Source organism: Aythya fuligula, chromosome 1 (genome assembly GCF_009819795.1).
Source record: "Aythya fuligula isolate bAytFul2 chromosome 1, bAytFul2.pri, whole genome shotgun sequence".
Classification (NCBI taxonomy): Eukaryota; Metazoa; Chordata; class Aves; order Anseriformes; family Anatidae; genus Aythya; species Aythya fuligula.
The window spans coordinates 197646878-197672721 of NC_045559.1; the positions used below are offsets into that span (position 1 = coordinate 197646878).

General features: G+C 39.6%; 1 protein-coding gene across 2 annotated transcripts in view; it reads right to left on the reverse strand.

Annotated features, from left to right (window-relative positions):
* Positions 1-352: 352 nt before the first annotated feature.
* The window catches only part of LOC116489875 (N-acetylated-alpha-linked acidic dipeptidase 2-like), a 37745-nt gene continuing 12253 nt past the window's right edge, over positions 353-25844 (reverse strand). Inside the window, exons 9-19 of one of the 2 annotated variants that reach the window (XM_032188587.1) lie at positions 24663-24748; positions 19956-20075; positions 19440-19522; positions 16826-16889; positions 14112-14179; positions 9543-9634; positions 8089-8179; positions 7172-7436; positions 3787-3868; positions 1879-1971; positions 353-542 (exon numbers count right to left, since the gene is read on the reverse strand). In XM_032188587.1, the coding sequence (XP_032044478.1) occupies positions 353-542; positions 1879-1971; positions 3787-3868; positions 7172-7436; positions 8089-8179; positions 9543-9634; positions 14112-14179; positions 16826-16889; positions 19440-19522; positions 19956-20075; positions 24663-24748 (1234 nt within the window). The remainder of the gene's footprint in view (positions 543-1878; positions 1972-3786; positions 3869-7171; positions 7437-8088; positions 8180-9542; positions 9635-14111; positions 14180-16825; positions 16890-19439; positions 19523-19955; positions 20076-24662; positions 24749-25844) is intronic. The other variant, XM_032188596.1, reaches the window with a different exon arrangement.

Consider the following 25844-nt stretch of genomic DNA (forward strand, 5'->3'; position numbering starts at 1 on the left):
CAGACAGCTTTGCAAATAACCAGACTGTACATCCAAAAGATGTGGGATCTCAAAATTGGCAGATCCTTCAGAAAAAAATCTGATTGAGAATTGAATCTTCCTTCTCCCCACCTGCCTGCCCCACAGATTGTCTTCTATCCAGGGTTGTTCTTAAAGTTACAGTTTTGCCAGTATCAGAGAAGCAGTAATTCCTAGCTGCAGAGTTTCTGGAGCACAGAGCTCCTGCTCCCCCTACCAGTACATCTGTGCGATGGGAGCTCAGGTACAGCAGGCAGTTTGCAGAGACTGGATCACTGCAGCCTGACTGCAGGGCGTTCAGACTTTGCTATTTCAGCTTTTCAAAGCCATCATCCTATGCTACTTCCTTCAGTGTCCCTGCTGCTGCCTGCACGGTGAAGGCTGCAATGGAAATCTGCCTCTTCACTTCCTCCCAGGCTTCCTGCTGGTCTGCTTTGCTTTCAATATCAAACATGGCATCATAGATCCCTGGGAAGGACTCACCAGCATACTTGTTGTGACTGCTTGGAGCAAAGATGACATGTCTGTGGGGAAAGGGAAAAATGTAGGTATGCTAAGTTAAAAAATAAATAAATAACAGAAACCTCAGAAAATTATTGAGCAATTGAATGGTGATAGAGCTGGGAAAGGAATGTGAAAAGGGGGGGGGGGGGGAACTATGGGAGAATTATTGAGAAGAACAGATTCTTCAGAGTAGAAGTGATTGTATTGGAACTGAAGCTGGCAAAACCATGGCTTATTTTTTTTTAATTTTTATTTTTTTAATAATTAATAATTGCAGATTTATTTTCAAATTTATTTTGTTCACATGAAGTAATGAAACACATTTATAGATGCAAAAGATGCCCCCCAACTCAAAATAAATACTAAAACTGCAATAATAGATGCAAGCACAAATAAAATGTATTTTAAAATATATATATCTCTAAATGTTACCTAACACCCAAAAATAAGAACTGTAGAAAACAACCATTTCATTCTTCCAGAAGTGTGAACAACAGTTTGTCCTAGGAGGCTGGAAGTGTGATTCTCAATTCTACCTGCCTGAGGGGCTTCTGGTGTGGTGTGAAAGCCACCAGGCAGTGAGTCAGATGCACCCAGGCATCAGGAAAAGGGGGATGCTGAGAGCAAAGGGAGGCGCTCACACACCTGATGCTGAAAGCTGGCTTCCAGCAGGTGTTCCTAATAACTGCACAGCACTTTTATAAAGGATGTGGTGGTGCATAATGTATTGTCCTTCTCCAGCCCTGCAGACTCGTACAGAGAAAACTTCAGTAATAACCAGTTAAGGGTTTAAGCTCATGGGAAGCAGCCAAAGCTGGGAGAGATGGGACCCTGCAGCACAGCTCATGGGCCTTTCTCCATCCTGTGATCTCTGTGCTATCTATCCTGAGGGGAGAGGACACTGTCCAGTCTCTCTCTTCTGGACATCTCTCTTCACTACATACTTGTCCTCTTCCCTTTACTGTATTCCCTTCTTTCCTTTCTTTCCATAGAGTTGTTTATCCACTGAGTCATTACTTGGTACAGATTTACAAGAACAAGGTGTATAACAGAAGTAGTATCTATCACATACTCTCAAATCAAGTTCACATAGTTATCAAGGCTAATAAAAATAGAGATCCAGAGCTGGGAAGAAGAATTAGGCACCGTGAGGGTGGTGCAGGCAAAAAGTTCTCCTTGGAGATTATCAACAAAGTCTGCTACTCACTGCATTATACCTGAACCAGAATCTGTTGGGCTTTATAGGGCCTATACAGCAGTCCAACTGATCAGCCTGTGAGGATGGGATTCATCTGCAAAACCACAGTGCTTTACACAGTTAAAAAATTAGACAAGTTCAGAAACTTGTTGCCTTACCTGTAAAACTTCCTTCCCGGTAAGCCAAGAGGATCGATGAAAGCTCTTTCTATAAACATCAGTTGATCGTTCACGATTCGCACTGCAACAGGACTGCAGAAAATGTAGACAAGAGACATTTCACACAGTAAGGAAACAGGTCTGCTCATTTTCATTCAAGCACTTTTCCTCTTCTTTGGACAGAAAAAAAAAAAAAAGTGACAAAGAATATCTACATTTGCAAAAAGATGAGGTTTTTCAAATGGAAGTAATACATGTTTTATTAATGCATTCAGATTTCTGCATTAGACAACTCAGTAGAAACTTGTTTAGTATTAAATGGCTCTAGGAGGATCCCACTTAACAGCAGGGACAGAAAGGCAGAGATTTAGGTCAAGATATCTAGATTTTTACTGTCCACCTCCAAATCAAGGGTCTAAACTCTCTACAATATTCATACATACATAGATAAATAGAACAATGTTCTAAGTATGGGATTCAGTTGCCTAAACACAACCACTATGTACCATACAAGGTACTGAGGAGAGCCTGGCCTCCAGCCACTGCACCCAAAGGGCATGGGAGTCCCACAGGGCCCATAGGTTCACAAGCACCATGCAGGAGTCTTAAATACTCTGGAGCATCACCCTGTCTTCCTGAGGTGTGCTGAAAGTACAAACATTTGTGTCACCTTGTACTGGGTCTGGCTGGAATGTTAACTTTCCCGGCAGCAGCCCATTCAGTGCCGTACTCTGTACTTGTAGCTGGAACAGCAGTGTTATCACACCAGTGTTGTGTCTACTGCTGAGCAGCAGTGGCACAGCATTGGGCCTTTCTCTAACCCTCCTAGGGGGTGGGCAAAAAGTGAGGAGAGAAACATCACTAGGGCAGCTGACCTAAACCAATCAAAGGGATATTCCATACCATGTGGTGTCACACTCAGCAATAAAAGGTGGAAACAGGAAGAAGAGGGGAGGGGTGGGCTCTCGTTGAGAAGACGTCGGTCCTCCTCTCGAACACCGGCTGCATGCGTTGAGGCCTTGCTTCAAGGACGTGGTCAATCATCGCTCATTTGTGGGAAGTAGAGAGTAATTTCTTTCCTCTGCACTTCCATATAGCTTTCATTTATTTTGTTTGTTTGTTTTCCTCCCTTTTTCCCCTTTCCCTTTTATTTTCCCCTTAGTTAAGTTGTTTAGTTCATGGTAGTCTTTATTTAATTATTATAATTATTTCCCTTTAATTAAATTATCCTTATCTCAACCCGTGAGTTGTTCTTTGCTTTACTTCTCCCCCTCCTTATCTAAAGGAGGGGGAGTGAGAGAGCGGTTGTGGGGTTTAGCTGCCCAGCACGGTAAAACCACCACACACCTACAGCACTCAAGCCAAATACAGAGCACAATCAGACTTAAACTTCCACTGCTACCTGCTTTTCCCTTTATTACAATAATTGTAATGACTAGCTGATACTTATAAGCTCTACAGCTGATACTATTCATCACTGAAAGCAGAATTAATCTTGGCAGATATTGCGTGTCTCAGAGTTCAAGGGCTCTGGTCCATGCTAATCAGACAGGCTCCTTGTGTAGTCACTGGAAAGAAAGAGCTGACCTGGGTACCTGAGGAGATGTGATTAATTGCCCCTTCAAAATACAAATTTCACTCCATGAAATATAAAGGGAATCAGGACAAGTAATTATATCTTCAAGGTAGCTAAAAACTGAGCAAGATGAATGCCACCCCAAGGAGTGACCAGACATGCAGACTGCCCTAGGAGCAAGGCCCAAACTGACACAGGCTTTAGATGTTTTTTTATTTTTAACTTTCTCTACCCAAAGGCTGATGGAGGGCTTCAGGTACACCCCTGGACAAAGAAAGAAAACACCACGGGGGAGATTTTACTAAGATAGAGATAGATTTTTCCAGACTTACTCCTTCTTGTCAACTTTTTCAAGTCTCCTGTGAAATTCAGCAGCAGCCTCTGAGAAGTTCACCACAGCAGAAAAAAGAGCATCTAGACAAGGAAAGACTTTTTTGAACAACTTCAGAGGATCCACAGAGCCCAATATACCTTTCAGTTGCCCAGGGGGAGCAAAACTACATTTGTTTTGCTGTTCCACTTGCATTATTTTGCTGTTACACCTGCATTTTTTTTTATTAAAAATTTTTTTTTTCTTGTCTCTCCTAGAAGTTCAGATTTTTAGCCTCCATTAGTTTCCCCAGAGCAGACTTTAAGAGCTGCACTCCCAGCAGTAACAGACAAGGACAGAGTGGAACTACACCAACAGCAGAGCAGGGTGCTGGATATGGCCTTCCCAAGCCCACATCTTGCCTCTGCCTGCCAAGGAGAAGACGCTGGCATTGCAAATGGAAAACTCTGCTGTTACCCTTTTAACACCGGGACATACTGCAGAGTTTAGGTTAAAAAAAAAAAAAAAAAGCCTGACATCAAAAATACCAGCTCTTCCAGCTGGCTGTGCAAAAGCAGCTGGATTTTCCTCTTGGAACATAATTTCCTATTCATATCATAACAGAAGAGTGTCCTATTGAGTAGTACTGAGAAAGACAAAAAAAAACAAAACAAAAAAAAACCAAAAAAAAAGTCATGGTGGTGCACAGCCAGAGATAGATAGGGTAAAGTTACCAAGCCCCATGCTTGCTAAGGTGCAGCCCACGAGGTGTCTGTGCCACAACCCTGTGCCATCCCTTGTGCTGCTGCTTGGACTCCAGGATTTTGCTTGTTACACCTCACTCTGGGCTGTAAGTCCTGTTGCTTTCTTGTGCTCTGCCCCTGGCAGCATGTCTGAGCCACATGGGATAGCTTGGCCTCAGAAGCAGCTACAGATACTGTCTCCTGCTAATGACATCAACTGTGATGATTTTCCTGTAGAAGGGTCGATTTGATACAGACCTGGGAAGAAGTATTGATTTCTACAGCTAATTTTCATGGAACAAAAGGAAGGTGGATGGTTTGAGGAGAACTTCTGGCCTTACCACAGCTCATTACATAGTTTCACAACTTGCACATTTTGCCCAAAAGTTTCAGGAAACTTTAGATAATGCAGAGTATTCTCTCTTTGCACAGGAACGTGGATTAGGTCATCTCCTAAACCCTATCCCCTACAGGGAATGAAGCCCTGCTGTGCTGGTAAACTCATCACACTATTTTAGAAATCACATAGGCTGTCTGTTCCCACGACTTCTGTTGAAAGCTGCTCTGCAGTCTCATCTGCTTTCTATTTCCAGCGAACGTATTTATCCATCACCAGCCCACACTTGCTTGTTCTTGCATTAATATTTTTCTTTAGCTTACATAATCAGAGGCACAGATTTTGCCTCTGCAACCTGTTTATGGACAGTGCTTGTCCGCAACTGCATTTGCCCAGGGCAGTAGTTATCAATTTGGCAGAGGACAGGGCTGACATCATGGCTGTATCAAGGCTACAGTTTATATTTCAGAAGCAATAGGAGGGGATTTAAGAGAAAAAAGAAAGGTCATCTGAAAATATATAAGACAATTTGTGCTCATGTTCATGAGCTATTCAGTGCTGCCACTTTTGGTTATTTTAAAAAATATTATCAATTTTATTTATTCATTTCCCCTACAGACCTTAGCTCTGATAGTATATTATTACAAGTACTATTTCATGTAAAAAAATAAATTAAAAAAAAAAGGTTTCCAGTGTTCATTGTTGTAGAGAAGCAGCTGAAATGTGAATATAAAGGCAATAAAAAAAGCTTCATCAATTGTTGTGAAGGACAACTACGTGATTTATTCAGGCTTAATTAACAGCTTTCTGACATTCAGTGCTGTCAATAGGTAGTTCTATGAAAGTTCTGAGTGAAATGAATTTCAATTTGCAAAGTATCATAAAAGCTATCTATTCATTGTAATGCACTCTGGTGCAATAGAATATACAAAAAATAAAAATCATATTTTTTTTTTAAAGAAATAAATTTGAACTGATCAGGCATCAGAGAAGAGACATGAAAATAATGAAAAGACTGGAAAAAAAGAAAACTTGTAAAAATGGCCAAAGTGCCACGTCTATAAAGTTATTAAGGAGAGAGTTAAGTGATAGTTAGGGAAAAAAAGCCAAAAAAAAAATAATAAAGATTGCTTCTAAAACCTAATTGACATAAAAACAAAAGTATATACATTAGTTGGAAATTCATTTGGGCAAGTTCTAATTTGAAATGAGAAGGAAACACAAACAATGAAAATAAATTATTTAACAGAAAATTTGGTAGCTGTTCTAACAGTGCAAAAAGAAAGTCCAATCTTGATGTTTCCCCAGATGATATGCTACAGTTAACACAAGAATGTGTTGAAATAAATCTCTTATATGATATCTCAGACCAGATAATCCATCAAAATATGCTTCCTCTGTTCCAAGAAGCCTTTTTACAAAAAAATAAAAAATAAAAAATAAAAAAATGAAGTCTTTTCAAAATACTCAAGAACTTTCTGCCTAACAAGACTTAAATGTCATTTTATTTTTTTCTAAGTGAGGATTTGATTTGAATTACTTCACGTTTCAGACAACCCAAACGAGTACTGCATCACTGAAAAGCCAGTTTATGTCTCTAACCCATGGGTCCATCAGATACCATGTGGATTAGGACTGACTGAAAATTCTCCGTGGTACAGAAACCAAGGGGTGAACAAGGCAAGGAGAAAGAAGAAACAGACGGAGAGGGAAAAAAAAATGATTGTGGAAACCATCCTAGTTTGTGATCCAGAGTACTCTGTCTCTTCCATTCTATTTTATGTGCCTCATCAAAATGTTTTCAAGCGCTCAGTGAATGTATTTATGCAGAAGTTGGAGAAGGGTTCTGTTGCCTAACTGTGGTACCAGCCACTGACACAGATGGTAAGCAGGTTTCCCAAGGTCAGACAGATTAAACCTCTGCCTGAGGAGGAAATGACACCTGCATCTCCCAGGTTTCAGATAGTTGCCCCAAACGTTTAACCTGTCTTCTTCTTTTAAGCAAGATGAAATAATCTAGTCCTGGGTGAGAAGCAGGTCAATACTATTTTTTTGTTCTGCATTTGATTGTGGTTCATGACTGCTCATGAGCAGTGTAATAATGAACACAATAACATGCATGAAAATTATTTTAACTCTCTCATCTGACCAATAACGTGCTAATACTGTGTTAGGTTTAGAAAGATTTTTTTAGAAGACTTTTCTTTATTATGATGGCAGAACTAAAACAGAAAAGGAATTCAGTTTCAGAGAGAGGACAGATATATCATGTCTCTGCATAATTCTAATTAATGCACTCAATAAATTCTGCTGTGGCTATTACTCACCAAATGACACTTTGTAAGTTTTCAGCTGTTCTTCATGTTTCTTGGCCAGTTTATAAATTCTATCACTATATCCTTTTAAGGCTTCTCCGTAATCTCTACAGTCGAATGGAATGATCTGGGAATCTGCAAGTTCATAAACCAGTTTGCCTCGTAACTTGGCAATTGCTAGCTGTTTCTTGAAGGTGGGGTCATAAAATTTTTCCACTAACTCAAAGGTCTCATACACAGTGTGATAAACAGGATAATTGCTGAATTTGTCTGCTTTCTGAAAAAAGAGCAAGCAAATTTGTCAGTGCCATGTATTCTAACTGCAGTTAAGGGTTTTATTGATGGTATGATATTTTGCACAGCATCCAAATCAAAAAAGCTATTTCCTACAAAACACAATTTGCTATCCTTCCCATTTTTGTGTGTTCGTCTTAGGATAATGAAACAACCTGAATCCACGGACTGTCACACACGATTAAGTGAGCAGGCTTCCTTCTCTCCATCTAAACAGACATGACTTCAGTTCCCTTGTAAAGAGAGTGCCTCCATGGAAAGTGAAATCAGCCTGCAGTTCTGGATTGCAGAAATCCTGTCATGGATCCCTTTTTATGTTGCATGGTTTTCCAAACAATATCAAGGAGGATGTGTATGTTAAGGGGACTACTAATAGTACGGTGGAATGAAATACACACCCCCAAACAGATTCTGTAAATATCCTTTTCAGTACTTGACAGCCTATAAAATAAACATATCACTGTAATGTTTTATTCTCCAAGCTAATAGGTTTCTTATTTAATTAAAAAATGGCACTGATGTACAAATGAGACAAAAAAAAAATGTTGAAGCTTCTTTACTAATTATGAATAAATGCTCTTAAAAGATGACTGCTCAGCCCTATCAAATTCCTTCAAGCAATCTACATGGCTTACCCTATTCTTGGTGTAACGCACTCTGCCCGATGCAATTCCCAGTCGCTGGAAGTAAACTTCAAAATCACTGCCTGATCCCAGTTTGTTTATTCTACATGTAGAAAAGACAACATGTCATAGAGGAAGTACTTATTTTATAATATGATGGTAATTTATGCAAAATGTAGATTTTCAAAGAAATGGAGGTCAAGGCTTCTGAAGGGCACACCAGGGACACTCATAAGATCAGAGAGTAGACGAGCAGCAAGCTTAATTACTGTAACTGGTTTTATTCTAACACACTAATCCGGTATTCAATATTACTGGGAGAGTCATTTAAAGGTAGCGACCCTGATTATGACACTGGCCACGTTAGGAAAAAAATGTACATAGTATACACAAGAGCTGTAGATTTACATCAGATAAGCCTCTGCAATCTTAAAATATTAAACATCTATTTCCAAACTAATAAGAATTGCGAGGCAATATATGCAAAGACAGATGTGTTTATATACTCAGCATATTCCACAGTACAAAGACCGGTAAATAATTTCCACAGCAGATTAGCATTTATGACTTACAAGTAAATATTGCCATCTGCTGGGTAGGTGTGGCAAGACAGAGGAAAAGAAAAACAGTAATAAAAACCTGAAATATTCTCAGTATTTTCAAATATTTATTTGAGTTTTATATTAAGTTTTAGGGTTAAATATCTAGCCAGAAGAATAATTGGCATTTCTCAGATAAAATAAATAAATAAATAACCCAGCTAAAGCTTTCCCATTAGTATACATTTCTGCAAGAAACTATTTGTTTCAGCTGAGGATTAGATTTAGTGGTTTTTTCAAAAGGAAGAGATCTTAGTGAGTCTAATGAATCTAGGAGATCATATTGCCAAGGCTTGCAAGATTATAGGGTCATACATCCAGAACATTTGGGTCAAATCACACAAGGGGGCAGTTCTACTCACCTTATGGGAATATAAGGTTTAGCCTTACAGTCACAGGCTTAAACAATGTTTTGAAGTTTTAATACCTTCAAATAAAGATTTTTAATGTACATCCATTATATAAATAAAATAATTATCATAAGAGCTTTTTCATTACTGCTCTAGGCAATTTCTTTCAACAGAGCATTTGCTTAGCCTAACAATAGTATATTATCTCATCTAGAAGGGTGACTAAACTACACTTTGAATTCTTTCCCTGCCCTTCATTTCCATGATTGCTCTTCTATCCGTAAGAAGCCTTTAAAGAGTGTGAGGTTTCATCTTGCAGTGGGTATAGATCATCTTTTTTAAAAGAGGTCATACCATTTTATTTGATTTTAAAATCAAACATTGTTGGAGACACCATGTACTAAAAAGTTTTTGTATTGCTGTTATCAATAGCAATACATCTTGAAGAATTCTGTAGAGGAATTGTGCTATGATATGATTAAAATATTGGGAAAATAAAAGCAAATTAACAACTTACCTGGGATAACTATTATTTTCAGGTGCAGGGTCTTTCACAAGCCAACTCTCATAGAGAGACTTCTTTTCATAACCCTCATCAGGGCTTGAAATCTGGAAACAAAAAGATTATAATCTCACTGGAAGTATCTCTAACTGAAATCAGTGTTAAAGGAGACATTTACAGCTATCTGCATCATTCTTAATCAATAGCATTGCTGTATGCAATGAGGTACGCATAGTTCATTTACATTTCTTCTATACAGTTACGGATCCCAACCATTAAGAGCATCTGACAGGCACTTGGACCCAATCACAGACAGTACAGCAAGGTACAGCTGAAGAATACTGGCTTGAACCCATCAGGTTTTGGAAGAAATTGGAAGAATACTTGGGATTTTTAGGATTTCTTACCACTTTACTATAGCCCTTTGTATGCACATGCACAAGTACATGTAATAGCACTATGGAGCTGCTCCAGCAGCAATCCTTTCAGCAGGCAAGGGGAGAAGAGAGCCCTGAGCCATCACAAGTTTGCTTCACACAGCAACTACATTTTCTCAACAGGTTAAGCCTGAAATTTGCCTGCTCTTTGTTATAGGAATTACGTTAGAAAGAAGGGGCATAACCAGTCACTAACTATATTACAGAAGTGTCAGGGGAACTGAACCAAGATTGGAGCCCTGTTGTGCAAGACATTGTGAGTACAAATGCAGGTCCCACCCCTACCTTAAAAAAATTGAAAGCTATGTAATCATGAAGGGAAAGGTAAATACTAGTACAGCCATAATACAGCTGGGAAAACTATGAAGCAGTAGGAAATTAATTGACCAAAGCTGTTAGAAAATCTGTGGCAGAGTTACACATAAATAAAAACTCTGGCCCTAGTCTCCAGCTACGCTTATCAATCTTTGTTAGTTATGGCCAAAGCCAGTATGGTCCTTTAAATATCACATTGGCTATCATGTGCAGAGGCTTGGGATTTATTTATTTATTTTCAAAATACAAAGCATAAACATGCATGGTTAGATACATAGTTTCACAGTATTGTTGAGTCTTAAATTCTGCACTGAAAAATATACAGACTCCAAATTGAAAATCCTAGGAATTCTGACCTCTGGGGTTATGGCATCAACTACCAGAAAAAAAAAAAATAACAACTTTGTGAAGCAACTGTTTGACTGCTGTCATTTTCAGGGCACTTTGGTCAAGTTCTATGGCTTAAATTGAAAATGGCATATTAATAAGAGCAAGCTGAGCTCTGACATATGTGAGTAACAATACTCCATGCTCTGGCAGAGATGTTATTCTGACAGCTCTGGTCATGTCAAAACCATTCATCCTGACTTAGATCCAAATCTAGAATCAGCACAAGCTCACTGTTACTTCAAAGAAGACATGGAGTTCTTTAAATATAAATGCAAAGTAAAAAGTGATGATGAGAAAAGGGGAATTGGAGTTGGACTATTGCAGATGTCGGCTGGTGAGAAATAATTTTGAGAAATCTAGCAGTACTGCTGGGCCAAAAGAGATTGCCAACTGCTAAACATCCCATCTGTATGCTAAGGACTGCACTTAAATGCAGAACTCCTTGAAAAAAAAAAAAAAAAAAAAAAAAAACAGGATGAGCAAAGAGCTCGTGGGGTTTATGTCAAAGATTTTGGTCTAAACACATATCCCAAGTTTGGATGTTGGACTGTTTCATGTGAACAGAAATAACTTTCTTTCAGACATGCATAATCACCCACATCTGCACTAATGTTCTTTCACTTACTGGGCTTTCTGAATGAAATCCAATCCCATGCAAAAGCCTAATGCAAATCATAGGCTTTGGTGTGTACATCTAGCCTCCCAGTCTCTTCCAAAAACAGCACTGCAGTCAGAATATTAAAACTAAGAATATAATAATTTCATCTGAATCCTTCTAGTCATTACAGAATTTAGTTAATATTTTTGTTTGTTTGTTCTTCTTCTTATTTTAAGATTATTGGAAAAGACACAGCTTAGTAGAGGTATAGATCTTAGTTGTCTTTATAGCAAGCTACCTAAATACAAGCTGATCCCTCTGCAAAATAAAAATTCCATGTTTTACTTGTTACATTAGTTTCTCTCCCTCTTTTGTTAATTCAATTCACTGGAATTAAAGCTCCAGAAAATGAAGATGTTCGATCCCTTAAAATAATTTTATTCTGTGATGAATCAGTGAGCCAAGGAAAATTTATGACATATTTCTAGAGTGTCTCTCACTCATCTGTATACATGTTTTTATGCCACCAGAAATCATGGTCAAGGTAGAACTGGTCTTTCAATAAATGCCCCTTGGTATTCTTTCTCTCACAGAGTTCATCAAAACATCTTTTTCCTTGGGAAAAAATCAACAACCTCTATTAATGATCTTACAGGAAAGTTCAAAAGGGTGTGAGAGAAAGGTTTCACAGTCTGTGAGGCATGGTTCGCTGGAGGTCACCTGTGACACATCAACATCATTAAATTAAAGATGGTTTGGAAACTTAAACTTAAAATTAAAATTTTCCTATGAAAAAAAATATATATATACTTATAAATAATAAATAATATAAATATAATATAAATATATATAAATATATTTATGGTAAGGAGTGTCTTAAATGTATTTGCCAAAACAATGGAAAAAATAGTCTAAAGAAAAAAGGGATTATAAATGATATTTTTTGGACAGAGACAATACTATAGAAGAAAACTGCAAAAACTGTTTGAATGTGTACAGAAAGTAGAGGACAGCACTGAATTGGAATGCTGTTGCAGAATTCTGCTCTGTGAAAGAAACATAAAAGAAAAAAAAAAATAGTTGCCTTTTTTTTTTGTCTATAAGAAACTAATAAGAAAAAGAAAAAAGTCTAAGATGTTTCAGCAGTAGCGTTAAGGAACTCAAGCAATAGTCAGACTTCTCACTGACACCTCTCTGCCTTAAACTCAACCCCTTAACAAATGAAGCTATGAAGAATATGAATAAATAAAGTGTACTTCTAGGAGCTTTTTAGCAAGGAAACAGCGTGGAATTATGGAATAGTTGTCAGGTTTTCTGTTGTTTGTATTACACTTCTACTGTTAAATCTTAAATAACACAAGATTTTCAAAAATGCCAGTCCTAAGAACTTCATATGGTATGTTAAAGGAAGTTTCCTACCCAAAGCCAGCAATAGTTGAATAGTTGACTTTAGATCAAAGAATGAGATGCTATTTCTAGTCCAGCGCATATTTTAATTTGTTTATCTTTTGCAGAAAAAAATAAAATGAATCCCTGGGTAAACGAGTTGCTGCACACAGAAAGAAAATTATTCTAACCAGGACCCTGCAGCACTAGGGACATAGGAATTTGTACAGGTGAAACAGACTGCCCTGCAGTGTGCGAAGTGTGACAGCAGCTGACTGAACAAGCACAGCTTCTTCCCCTGCAAGGAAGAAAGAATATGACAAAAAGAGTTGATAAGAAAATAAAATGTAGAAAATGGAAGAAAAAACAAGGGAACAGCATAGATAAACTACCTCATATTCACATGATGGCATTTCCAGTGTCAAAAGAAAATGTACTACATCTGAAAATAACTCATAATGAATGCATCTTATGGGAAGGGATACTCATAGCGGGAGCCATCCTACCAAGTGAAGTTTCAGTGCACATTTCTAGATTAGACCAAGTCACCTAGGTTCCCTTAATAACAGAGGAAGAAGATTTTTAGAGGGTTCTGTATGCACAAGAGTAGACAACCACATTTGGGCACATAAATTATTTCTACCCATTGCCTTTAAAGGGAGCCTATTTTCCTATTTTCCTTAAGTCAGATAGAGATGCCTTCACTTAATTGAGATGAGGATAGTGACAATGTCTCATGCTATGTGCCTCAGCTGGTTAACAACTTATACAGCCAATGAAATTTCATGCCTTAGTGGACCACAGTCCTTCAGCCTTATCATAATTCATGCTGAGAGGTGAAAGCAAAGGACAAGTGTACTACAAGGCCACTTGTCAATCAGATCCACACATCTGGCCTATTACAAAACCCACAAACCCACCCAATCGTTTCATATTTATCATTGTGTTTCAAGGGCTCAATAAGAAATGGAGAACATTCAGGTAGAACCAAAAAAAAAAGGTAGCTTGCCAATGTGAAAAGTAATAGATTTTAGATTTTAAGAGATTGCACTTGAAATCAAAATGTGGAACACCGTTTATTTCCTCGAATGCTTATTTTAGAGAATTGATTTTGCTCAAGTGTTTAATTATCTGGAATTTATTTATTTATTTATGGACTTATCTATACAGAATTATAGAGAAGGTCAGAATTATCTCTACATAGTATATTATAAATTGCAAATAATATTCCACTTATGTTAGTGATACATTTCAGCCTTCCTACAAATACTGAGGAACCATGAGCTTGGACTGTGTACCACTGAAGGGAAGTTTTGACACTAATTTTGGTAGGATTAAGATTCTTCCAGCATGGCTATAAGACAATAAGAATATTATACAATAATTCAATTTTATCCAATAAACCTCCAGTTTTAAATTCTCAGAACATCACAAATAATAAACACTCTGATTCAGTACCTCTTTAGTTAGATTATATACCAGTCTGTAGAGAAGAGGGGTGCAGTCAACTCTTAATGTGTAGTTGCCTGAAAATGAAACACAGACATGGAAATCTTCCCCCACATATCATCAGCATCATCTTCCTAACGGGCTAGTCTTGCAGTCCTTTCTTACACAAACTTCTCCTTGACTCTAAGGCAAAGAATTTAGATCTTGCCTCAGAATTTATACAGAAACAGACTATTTAGTTGGTCACCTTGTAAAAGCTACTGCTCCTACGCAACAGAAATGCATTGGTTATGGTACGTACACAGTAATGTAATGAAGTCTTCCCATAATTCTAGAATATGCCCAACTCTCCCTCATCTGCTACAAATCCTTGTCACTCACATGCTCCCCAAAGCTTGTATTAAACAGAAGTAGTGGTAACATCCTAGAAAAATAAATAAAAAATAAGCCAGTGCATTCAGGAACTGACATTTCCCTTGCAAGAGTTTTTAAGAAGCTTCTCAGTGCAACTGTTTTTTCTTTTACCATGAAGAGGACATTTGCAATATTTTTTTTCAGATTTTATCTGAAAAAAAAAAAAAAAAAAAAAAAAAAAAAAAAAAAAAACAGGTCATCTGAGTAAGAGACTTGCAAGACTTTTGGCATTTTGTGTTTCAGTATTAAACTTCACCCAAACAGAAGGCAACAAAGCTACAGAGTAGTGTTTTCATCTACTCTCTTCTAAACATCCCCTTCTACCACCATGCTGTAGCTTCTTCAGTTTACACCCATGAGGTTTCAACATTGCCTGGGGCTATGTTGAGCTCACTATCTCCTCCCAAAGCTGTCAGTCACAGCAGCAAGAGCCCCATTGAAAAGAAACTATTGCCACTACTGAGGTAGTTAGGCTGTAAAGCAACCTTCTCTGTAGGCTACAACCACCCAACAGCAGCTAGGATGGACAATAGCAAAGGGGGGGTGAGAAGGCTTTGATGTAATGAAAGACAAGCTGTCAGATAACACTGCTGCTGGGTTTTGACACTGCTTTAGACCTTTTGGCCATTCCTTGCATGGTGTGCACTCACAAGAGGACTTGACTGACAATTTCAGAAAATCCCATGGTGATGAAAAAATTACTAGGTAACATTAATAATGTTTCCAAAGAGAGTCTGTATTTGAGAACTGGAAATTAGAATTACATAAATGCCTAAAAGGATAACCCACTATTCCTGTCATGGGTACTAAAGGACAATCAATAGAAATAATTTCCTGTTCAAAACATGCCACAAGGAACACTGTAGAAAAAAACACGATGATAAACAAAATAATTCCAGAGTATATGGATGTTATGGCTCTACAGGGGATGCTCAGAGTGAAGTGAAAGATGTCCAAGATACTTAAAACAGTCCTCTGAAGATGGTGTTCTTTTTCTTTTCCAGCAGTTTTACTTTTACATCTTCTTTAATGCATAAAACAAGAGACATGTTTGAATAATTAAGTTTTGGAAGAAAATTGTTAATGCAGCAGCATGTTGGCTGCAAATCAACTAAAAAAAAAAAAAAAAAGTGTTGCGATCCATGCTGAGAATATGAAGCAGTTGTAAAGCTATTATTTCATCTGTGAGATCTAGGCATGAAATGCTGCTCCACTTTTTACACAGCATGTAGGCTACATAATTGAAGGAACAGCTCTACTCTCCTTATACCCCAACTCCAACCGAGCATTTAGAAACTGGGTTTGGCTTTTCTTTCCTTCCAATCCTTTTGTGACAGATAGAATTTTCAGCTGACAGGAATAAAACAAGTTCTTAAATGTGCCTATCGATATCCATTTTATTCACACACAGTAAGCCCAGATAAGTTGGGTTTAACATGGGAAGAGCAATGCCCTAAATAACAGAAGATATGGTGCAGAACAGCTTCACAGGACTCTACTGACTATTATTTCAGCATAAACAATAGCAAATGAAGCCCCTCTGTAATAAAGCTCAGAATAATTTAAGAAGGAAAATGTCCTGTTTATTTTGATTTAGGTCACTGTGCTGCCTCCAGTTTCCAAAGTCTAGTTTCTAATCATCATTCCTGTATGCCAGATTCCTCTCAGAATCTGAAGGGCGTAGTAAATTCAATAATGGGGGATCACTTTCTTGTGAACCACTCTTGAAAGCTCATTTTTCTAGGACAGTGTTGCCATAATATGTAACTCCTTGCAGAGCCTTCTTGCTCATAGCAATGAACAAAGGTGACTACGCTGTCCCAAAGCAACAAAATGTTTTCCCACCCCCACAAAATGTAAGCCCAAGGTCTTGACACTATTTGTATTGAGACTGTAATAAATTGTAGTGTCTCAAGATACTGTACTCCCACAGTAAATTGAGCTGGAGCTGCAAACAGAACAAGGAACAGTCTGTTATATATCAAATCTGTAATTGTAAATCAAAGCTAAAGCAGTTAAGCACTTAAGCAGTTTTACAATTCAGACTGCTCAATTCATTAGCAAAGAACACTAAATTCTAGAGGAGGCATTCTGGCAGCCAACTGCAGCTCATGGTTGGAACTATTTGCAAGAAAGAAGCAACATGAAAATGTAAATTGTTCTCTCTACTTAATTCTGCATTTGGTACAGTTATGCTGAATGTCACATTATCTATTTTGCATTTACTAGCTCTGGACGCAATGAATAACACACAATAACTACTAAAGTTGACATCTGTAAAGTAAAATGAGTTTAAAAATAAGACATACCTTCTATAGAAGAATCTGTGTTGATGTAAGCAACTGCCCGTTCCTGGAGGACTCTGGCATTTTCCTAGGGTTGTAAAAGTGCAATTATTACTTTTCATTTAGTGACATTTAGACAAGATATTAAGTATACTGTTTTTTACCACCTTACCTTTAAGAACCACGTCAGGATAAGTAGCACAATGTACCTTACTCATTATACTAGTATTTCAGGGTTGTTAATGATCTGGGCATACAAAATTCACTCTTATATCTGGTACTCAATTTTTTTCTGGGAACCACCCACAAAATAGAAGTCTGTCTGCTGCATCACACAGGAGCAAGACAGGACAGGAAAATTAATGCAGAAGACATGAAATTGGAGGGAGTGACCCACCAGAGGGCCGTGCTGCCATCCAAAGGGACCTCAGCAGGCTGGCAAGAACGTCATGGAGTTGATCAAGGAGTCGTGCAGGGTCCTGCCCCTGGGGAGGAATAGCCTCAGGCCCCAGGACACGCTAGGGGCCACCCACCTAGGCAGCAGCTCAGAAAAGGACCTCGGCGTCCTGATGGGCACCAGGCTGAACGTGAGCCAGCAATGGGCCCTTGCTGCTAAGAAGGCCGATGGTGTCATGGCATGCATGAAGCAAAATACCACCAGCAGGCCGAGGGAAGTGATCCTGCCCCTCTGCTCAGCACTGGTGAGGCCATACCTGGAGTGCTGAATCCAGTTCTGGGCCCCCCAGTACAAGAGAGACCTGGGCATACTGGAGAGAGTCCAAGATCAACCACTTTTTGAATGTGCAAAATATGACGACTGTGAGCTGATCTAGAATTCCTCAATGCTTTTAATTCCCAGTTATTCATGTCAGATCCCAGTACTGAACTCATTTTTAACACACATAAACTGGGTATCGCTGTCATTTCTACACTCTTCCATTTCAAAAAGGGATGAATCAAAGCACTGAATTTGACTGTTTTGAGTCAACCAACCATTGCTTTCATGCTAAATATATACACACGCAGGCTTAATTTTTTGAAAACTGGCAATTATGTTTGAAATTGATATTCTAATCACTAAGTGGTATTTTACTAAATCTTGGCTTTGTAATAGATATTCTAATTAGGTTAGTAACTGATATTTCATTCATTCAATTTATAACACCACACATCATTTGTAAGTCATGTGAACTGCAAATTAGATTGGTAAGTGATAACTCCAAAATGCAATTGGTATCTTTAAAACAAAAAGTAGAGAAGATTCTGGAAACAAACAAACAAACAAACAAACAAAAGAAACAAATGAAGGGAGGAAGCAAACTTGGATATGCATACACATGGCCTTATATATGCGCAAAAGCTTATTTGCAACATAATGAAATTCTTTCATTTATGAGCAATGTAGATCGTTTATGCAACAAAAGGATGTTGCCACAGTTGCAGAGTCTTTTTGTTACTTTACCATCACAGAAAACAGTAAATATAGTGGGTTAATTTTCCTCAAGATTTAGTAGATGGCAGATCTGGCAACTGCAGAAAACACAAATGTAAGCTGTGAGGAAAATCTCTAGAGAAACTAAAATCTAATTTTGGTGTCAAGAGGAGGAATGCACACCACCAAGATAAAGCAAGAAAACAATAATATAAAAACATTGAGGTTCAGATATGAATGGTGTTTATGGCTTTCTAATCTAGTACAGCTGCCATTGCATGAAATGCAATAGATGATAGATTACCAGCTATTAAATTATTAAACAAGAAACACTGCAGAACAGCAGTAGCAATACGAGAACAAGCATAAAATAACTAATTTATTCATGACATAATCAAGAGAAACAGATCTTTTAAGTATCATGCTTTCATATTCTTCATAGTTAAAACAATTGTGAACAATTGTGTGTTGTTTTTTTTTTTGACATTATCTAAAAATGAACAGTTAGATAGAGAACAGAATCAAAAATAAAAGAGTAATATACAATTTGCTTTTGTCACCAGTGGAGCTCAGATGACATGAAGTTTTAAAGCAAATCCTTTAAAATCCCTCAGTAAATGATTTTAAAAATATTATAAATTATGCTTTCTTCATCCAATGTCACACAAACTGACAATAAGATGCAGAGAGTCTATTGCACCTGGAAGCTAAATGGTTTATGGGAGTGCAAATCCAAGGGAAGAGAAATCACAGCTTTGTTAACAGAAGAATGATGGAATCCCTTTGGTATTGGGAGCACAATCCTGGTTTTCTCCTCCAATGTGTCATTTTGATATGTAATTTTGTAGTTTACCGAAATACATGCCAATAAATTAAAATAAAAAGATTTAATTATTTTCTTGTACTGAATTTTAAAACTCTAAGTTTTCTAAATACAGCGTTGTAAATAAAATTCTAAGAACAAAAAAAATGTTAAACCATTCAGTACCAATAAACTGATGTAGTTCAGCAGAACTGTGTTTCTGTGAGAAGTTAGATAGGTAATTTGCATAAATATATGAGGGCCTTGCAGCACCTGAAGAGGAATCTGTTGTGCTCCTGTTTTAATTTGAAGTTACCAATTGCAGTCTAGTGATAGACACCACTAGGCTCTGCACCTTCCTGCAACAGATGTTCAAGTTACGCCTCAAACTATTCTTTATTTACCTCAGCCCATTCTGTGGAACCCAACAATCCAAATTCTTCTGCATCCCAACTAGCAAAAATAATAGTTCGTCTGGGTCTCCAACCTGCAATCACATAGTTAAACTTCAAAATTCAGCTCAAGTTAGAAAGTCTAGTAAAAGACCAACACAGTTAATTGAATCACTTTTAAAAATTAGCACTTAATTGATATAGAAGTAGAAAAAAAATCCTCTCTAAACCCTTAGAGGAACATATTACTACAGAAGAATTTCTTCCTAATGCAAAATTTTCATTCTATACAACCAAAAGGTTAATCTTCTACTGATGAGGGACATGAGGGAATAAATTCAGCCAACTAAGATGCAATGATACACATGCAATTCTTCAATAAATTTGCATGTTTCATAATGAGAACTACAACTTTCTGCAGAGGTGAAAAGTTAAATCAACACAACTGCTTCTGGGAACATTCAGCATAGTCCCTCATTGTTGCTGTTTCCCATATCCATCACTTTAAGTCTGCAATAAATAAGTTACCTTCCATCTTCATTTTACCAAAACTCCGAACAACCTCTTGAAGAACAGCTGAGCCTGTAGTTGGATCAATACCACCAAACACCCAGGAGTCTCTGTGACCTCCAAAAATAATATATCTATCTGGAAACAAGCACACAATATCAATAATTACTTAAAAATGCATTTATATTATCTGTATTTCCATTGATTCTGCTAGTATTATTTAACATCTTTGTCAGTGACACAGACAGTTGGCTCAAACACATCCTCAGCAAGTCTGCTGATGATACCAAGCTCTGCGGTGCGGTCGACACACTAGAGGGAAGGGATGCTATCCAGAGGGACCTGGACAGGCCTGAGAGGTGGGCCTGTGTGAACCTCATGAAGTTCAACAGGGCCAAGTTCAAGGTCTTGCGGCTGGGCTGCGGCAATCCCAAGCACAAATACAGGCTGGGTGGGGGATGACTGGACTGAGAGCAGTCCTAAGGAGAAGGACCTGGGGGTGTTGGTGGATGAGAAGCTCAACATGTGCCAGCAATGTGTGCTTGCAGCCCAGAAAGCCAACCGTGTGCTGGGCTGCATCGAAAGAAGTGTGACCAGCAGGGTGTGAGAGGGAGTTGCTCTCATGAGACCCCACCCGGATCCCTGTGTTCAGCTCTGGGGCTCCCAGCACAAGAAGGATATGGAAGTATTAGAGCAGGTCCAGAGGAGGGCCACAAGGATGATCAAGGGGCTGGAGAACCTCTCCTGTGAAGGTATGCTGAGAGAGTTGGGGTTGTTTAGCCTGGAGAAGAGATGGCTCTGGGGAGACCTTACAGCAGCCTGCCAGTGTCTAAAGGGGGCTACAGGAAAGCTGGGGATGGACACTTTGTCAGGTGGTGCACTAGGTTTAGATTAGATTTTTGGAAGAAATTCTTCACCCAGAGGGTGGTGAGGCCCTGGTACAGGCTGCCCAGAGAAGCTGTGGATGCTCCCTGGAGGTGTTCAAGGCCAGGCTGGATGGGGCTTTGGGCAACCTGGTCTCGTGGGAGTTGTCCCTGCCCATGGCAGAGGGTTGGAAGCTGATGATCTTCAAAGCCCCTTCACACCTCCAATCAGTTCTGTGACTCTATAATTGCATCCCTACGTGTGTCAAACAAATTAATTTTAATATCAGCATTAGAAATGTATTTTTACAGTAATCTTCAATCATTCACTTAGTCTATTGAAGGGTATATACGAAGAAAATAAATATTTTATATATTTTTTTTCCGCTTAAAATTATTTCACGTGTATGCCCTGCAATGCAGTACTAACAATAGGATATCAAGGTTTCAAATCATGATTAGTTTTCTGTACTTCACATTGTGTAAAGATGTCTAAGAGAAAATGCATGCATGCTGTAATCCCATGGTGAAATAAAGAGTTATAAAATATTCTTTGACACCTATCATTCTAGCATTCCTATTGAAATATATTCTAGGGAATGCTCCTGAAAAAACATGTGATGGGAGGGACAGGACAAGCTATTAAGGATTTGTCAGATTCCAATATTCCAATATGCACCGGATGGGATGCGCCTCTCTCGGAGAGGGGTAAGGATCTTAGGTCAGGAGTTGGCAGGGCTGATAGATAGGGCTTTAAACTAGAGTCAAAGGGGGAAGGGGCTAAAACCAGGCGTGCCGGTGAAGACCTAAGGGATGGTACGCTAGAATCAGAGGGGCTGTGTGCCAGTGGGGTCCTTTGGTCAGATCCACAAGGTGCTGAGTGTATGGAGACGCACCTGAAGTGCTTTTACACAAACGCACGCAGTATGAGGAATAAAATAGATGAGCTAGAAGTCCTGGCCCAGTCCCGCAACTACGACATCATCGGCATAAGCGAAACCTGGTGGGATGAGTCCTGTGACTGGGGTGTTGCGATAGATGGTTACAGGCTCTTCAGGAGGGACAGGCAGGGTAGGCGAGGTGGTGGGGTGGCGATGTATGTGAAGCAGGGGCTGGACTGTGTGGAACTTCAGGTCGGCGATGGCAAAGTTGAGAGCCTCTGGGTAAGGATCAAGGGACGAACGAATAAAGGGGATGTCGTTGTGGGAGTCTATTACAGACCCCCTGGCCAGGATGATAGCGCCGATAAATTATTCTTTACAGAACTAAGAGAGGCTTCGAGATTAACTCCCCTTGTCCTTATGGGGGACTTCAACTTGCCGGACGTTAACTGGGAGTGCCACACGGCTGACACGAGCAAGTCCAGGAGGTTCATGAAGCACCTAGATGATAACTTCTTGGTGCAGGTGCTAACGGAGCCAACTAGGAAAGGTGCCCTCCTAGACCTGTTGCTAGAAAACAGAGAGGGTCTGGTGGGAGATGTGGTGATTGGTGGCCGCCTCGGTCAGAGCGACCATGAAGTGGTTGAGTTCAAAATTTATGGTGACAGAAGGAAAAGTGCCACCAAAACCTCATCCCTAGATATGGGGAAAGCGGACTTCAGGCTGCTCAGGGAACTAGTCAGTAAGGTCCCCTGGGAAACTGCTCTTGAAGGCCTCGATGTCCACCAGTGCTGGTCACTCTTTAAGCGATGCCTCCTAGAAGCACAAGATAAGGCAATTCCAAAATATCGCAAGTCAGGCAGGCGGGGCAGGAGGCCGGCGTGGCTAACCAGGAATGTTCTAATGGAGATTAGGCGGAAACAGAGAGTGTTTCGCTACTGGAAGGAGGGCCAGGCGTCATGGAAAGAATACAGGGATGCTGTTCGTGTTTGTAGGGAGAAAGTTCGAGTGGCCAAAGCACAGCTAGAGTTGAAGCTGGCTGTGTCTGTGAGAGAAAATAAAAAGGGATTTTTTAGATATGTAAATGGAAAAAGGAGAACTAAAGAATACATAGGGCCGCTCCTTGATAGGGAAGGTCTCCTCACAGACGATGACGTAGGCAAAGCAGAGACGCTTAACGCCTTCTTTGCCTCTGTCTTCAATGCCGATGATGGGCTTCGGGACCCAGGGTGCCCTGAGCTGGAGGACCGGGACGGTGGGGATGACAAACTCCCAACTGACCCTGAACGTGTGCGGGATTTGCTACTCCACCTGGATCCCTACAAGTCCATGGGTCCGGATGGGATTAATCCCCGGGTGCTGAAAGAGCTGGCGGATGTCATCGCGGAACCTCTATCAATTATTTTTCAACGATCCTGGGAATTTGGAGAGGTCCCGGTAGACTGGAAGCTGGCAAATGTTGTGCCGATTTTCAAGAAGGGTCAGAAAGAAGACCCTAGCAATTACAGGCCTGTCAGTCTCACGTCAGTGCCTGGTAAAATCATGGAGAAGTTGGTTCTCGGACTTATTGAGGCGCACCTGGGGGACAAAGCAGTCATTGGTCCCAGCCAGCATGGGTTTGTGAAGGGTAGGTCCTGCCTAACTAACCTGATTTCCTTTTATGATAAGATCACCCATATGGTGGACCAAGGGAAACCAGCTGATGTGATTTTTTTGGACTTCAGCAAGGCTTTTGACACGGTTTCCCATAGGATCCTACTGGACAAAATGTCCACCATACAGCTAAATAAAAACATCATACGATGGGTGAGCAATTGGCTAACGGGCAGGGCCCAAAGGGTTATGGTAAATGGGGCTGCGTCAGGCTGGCGGGCGGTCACCAGTGGGGTCCCTCAAGGCTCCATTTTAGGGCCGGTACTTTTCAATATTTTTATAAACGATCTGGATGTAGGAATAGAAGGTATTTTGAGCAAGTTTGCTGATGACACCAAACTTGGAGGAGTTGTGGACTCGAATGAGGGTGGAAAGGCCTTGCAGAGGGATCTGGATAGGTTGGAGAGCTGGGCAATCACCAACCACATGAAGTTCAATAAGAGCAAGTGCCGGGTCCTGCACCTGGGACGGGGAAACCCTGGCTGCACGTACAGACTGGGCGATGAGACGCTGGAGAGCAGCCTAGAAGAGAGGGATCTGGGAGTCGTGATAGACAGCAAGTTGAATATGAGCCAGCAGTGTGCCCTGGCAGCCAGGAGGGCCAACCGTGTCCTGGGGTGCATCAAGCACGGCATCGCTAGTAGGTCAAGGGAGGTGATTGTCCCGCTCTACTCTGCGCTGGTGCGGCCTCACCTCGAGTACTGTGTGCAGTTCTGGGCACCACAGTATAAAAAGGACATGAAACTGTTGGAGAGTGTCCAGAGGAGGGCTACGAAGATGGTGAAAGGCCTGGAGGGGAAGACGTACGAGGAACGGCTGAGGTCACTGGGCCTGTTCAGCCTGGAGAAGAGGAGGCTGAGGGGGGACCTCATCACAGTCTACAGCTTCCTCGCAAGGGGTTGTCAAAAGGCAGGAGACCTTTTCTCCATTAACACCAGTGACAGGACCCGCGGGAACGGGGTTAAGCTGAGGCAGGGGAAATTTAGGCTTGACATCAGGAGGGGGTTCTTCACAGAGAGGGTGGTTGCACACTGGAACAGGCTCCCCAGGGAAGTGGTCACTGCACCGAGCCTGTCTGAATTTAAGAAAAGATTGGACTGTGAACTTAGGCACATGGTCTGAACTTTTGGGTAGACCTGTGCGGTGTCAAGAGTTGGACTTGATGATCCTTAAGGGTCCCTTCCAACTCAGGATATTCTATGATTCTATGATTCTATGATTCAATATTATCTGTATATCTTAAAAACTTTGCTTCTTGCAGCATTAGAACAGTTTCACCAAGCACAAAATAAAAAAGGAATTAAAATTCTCAAGCACTTGATGCTCACCTGGTTCCACTGCCCCTCTGAGGACACCAATGACATTGTAAATTCTTGTTATTTTACTGTCTGTATGAACATGCATTCTGACTTTTCTGAAATGAAAAACAGTGTGGAGTAACCATCTCTGACTGAGAAGACAATAAAAATTCACAGCTTGTAAGCCATAAAGTTTGTACTTCTGTACTGCTTTGTGTATTCAGCATATCTGTCATGTTGTATCAGTGTCCTATTTTTTTTTATTTCATATTAAACTGTTGATAGAAAGTGGCTTTAAAAAAAAATAACTAACCTCCAAAGTTTCAAACATTTACAGAATTTATTGAATTGTTTTTTATAGGAGTCAATTGGTCAATTGTAGAGAAGGAAACTGAAAAGCATATGCAGTAACTAAAAATGTTTTCACATTTTGACCAAACTAATAACTGCAAAAATAAATATTTTTATACAGAATACACTGTGATTTTGTAGCACAGTTATGTGAATTGGTGTAAAAGTTGGGGAGAGAGTCACTATAAATAGTTTGCACAAATAAATTGAAATTGCTGGTTAGAACAGCAGATCAAAGTGATCAGGATTTGTCAAACAAACAAACAAAAAAAGGTCTCATGAAATGTTATAAAAAGGAAGGAAATTCAGGTATTAGAAGAGCTAAAAATAATGCAATATTCAGTTTCTCTTAATCTATATTAAAAACAAAGAATCAAACAATGCTTATTCTGGGTCTGGCAAAACTCCAAATGCTTCACATTTGAAGCTATCTTTTCAGCAGCAAATCTGCATAGCTGTCAAAATCAAAATCTACTTCAGGACAGCTACTGGATTGTTGCCCAGAAAATAATTGACACTAGTGCCTTGAGCATGTATATACTTGCACACTTTTCATGTGCAAGCGACTGTCTACCTAGATTCAAAAGGCTCATTTTGATATAGAGTTACTCTGATAGAGAAGTATATGCAGGATTAGCCTTTATTTATAAAAACTGTGTCTCTATCAAGTATGAAGATGTTAAAAGTGCTTTTCAAAAATATGTCCCATGTATATGTTTGGTTGATGAATCATATTGTTTCTTTTCTCACTGTTGGGTTCTATTGCTCTTGAAGACATTCAAAACAGCACCTTAATTATGTCAAATATGCCTTCTTGTTTGTTTGTTTGTTTTTCCTACTTTATTCATTTTAAGCTGGTGT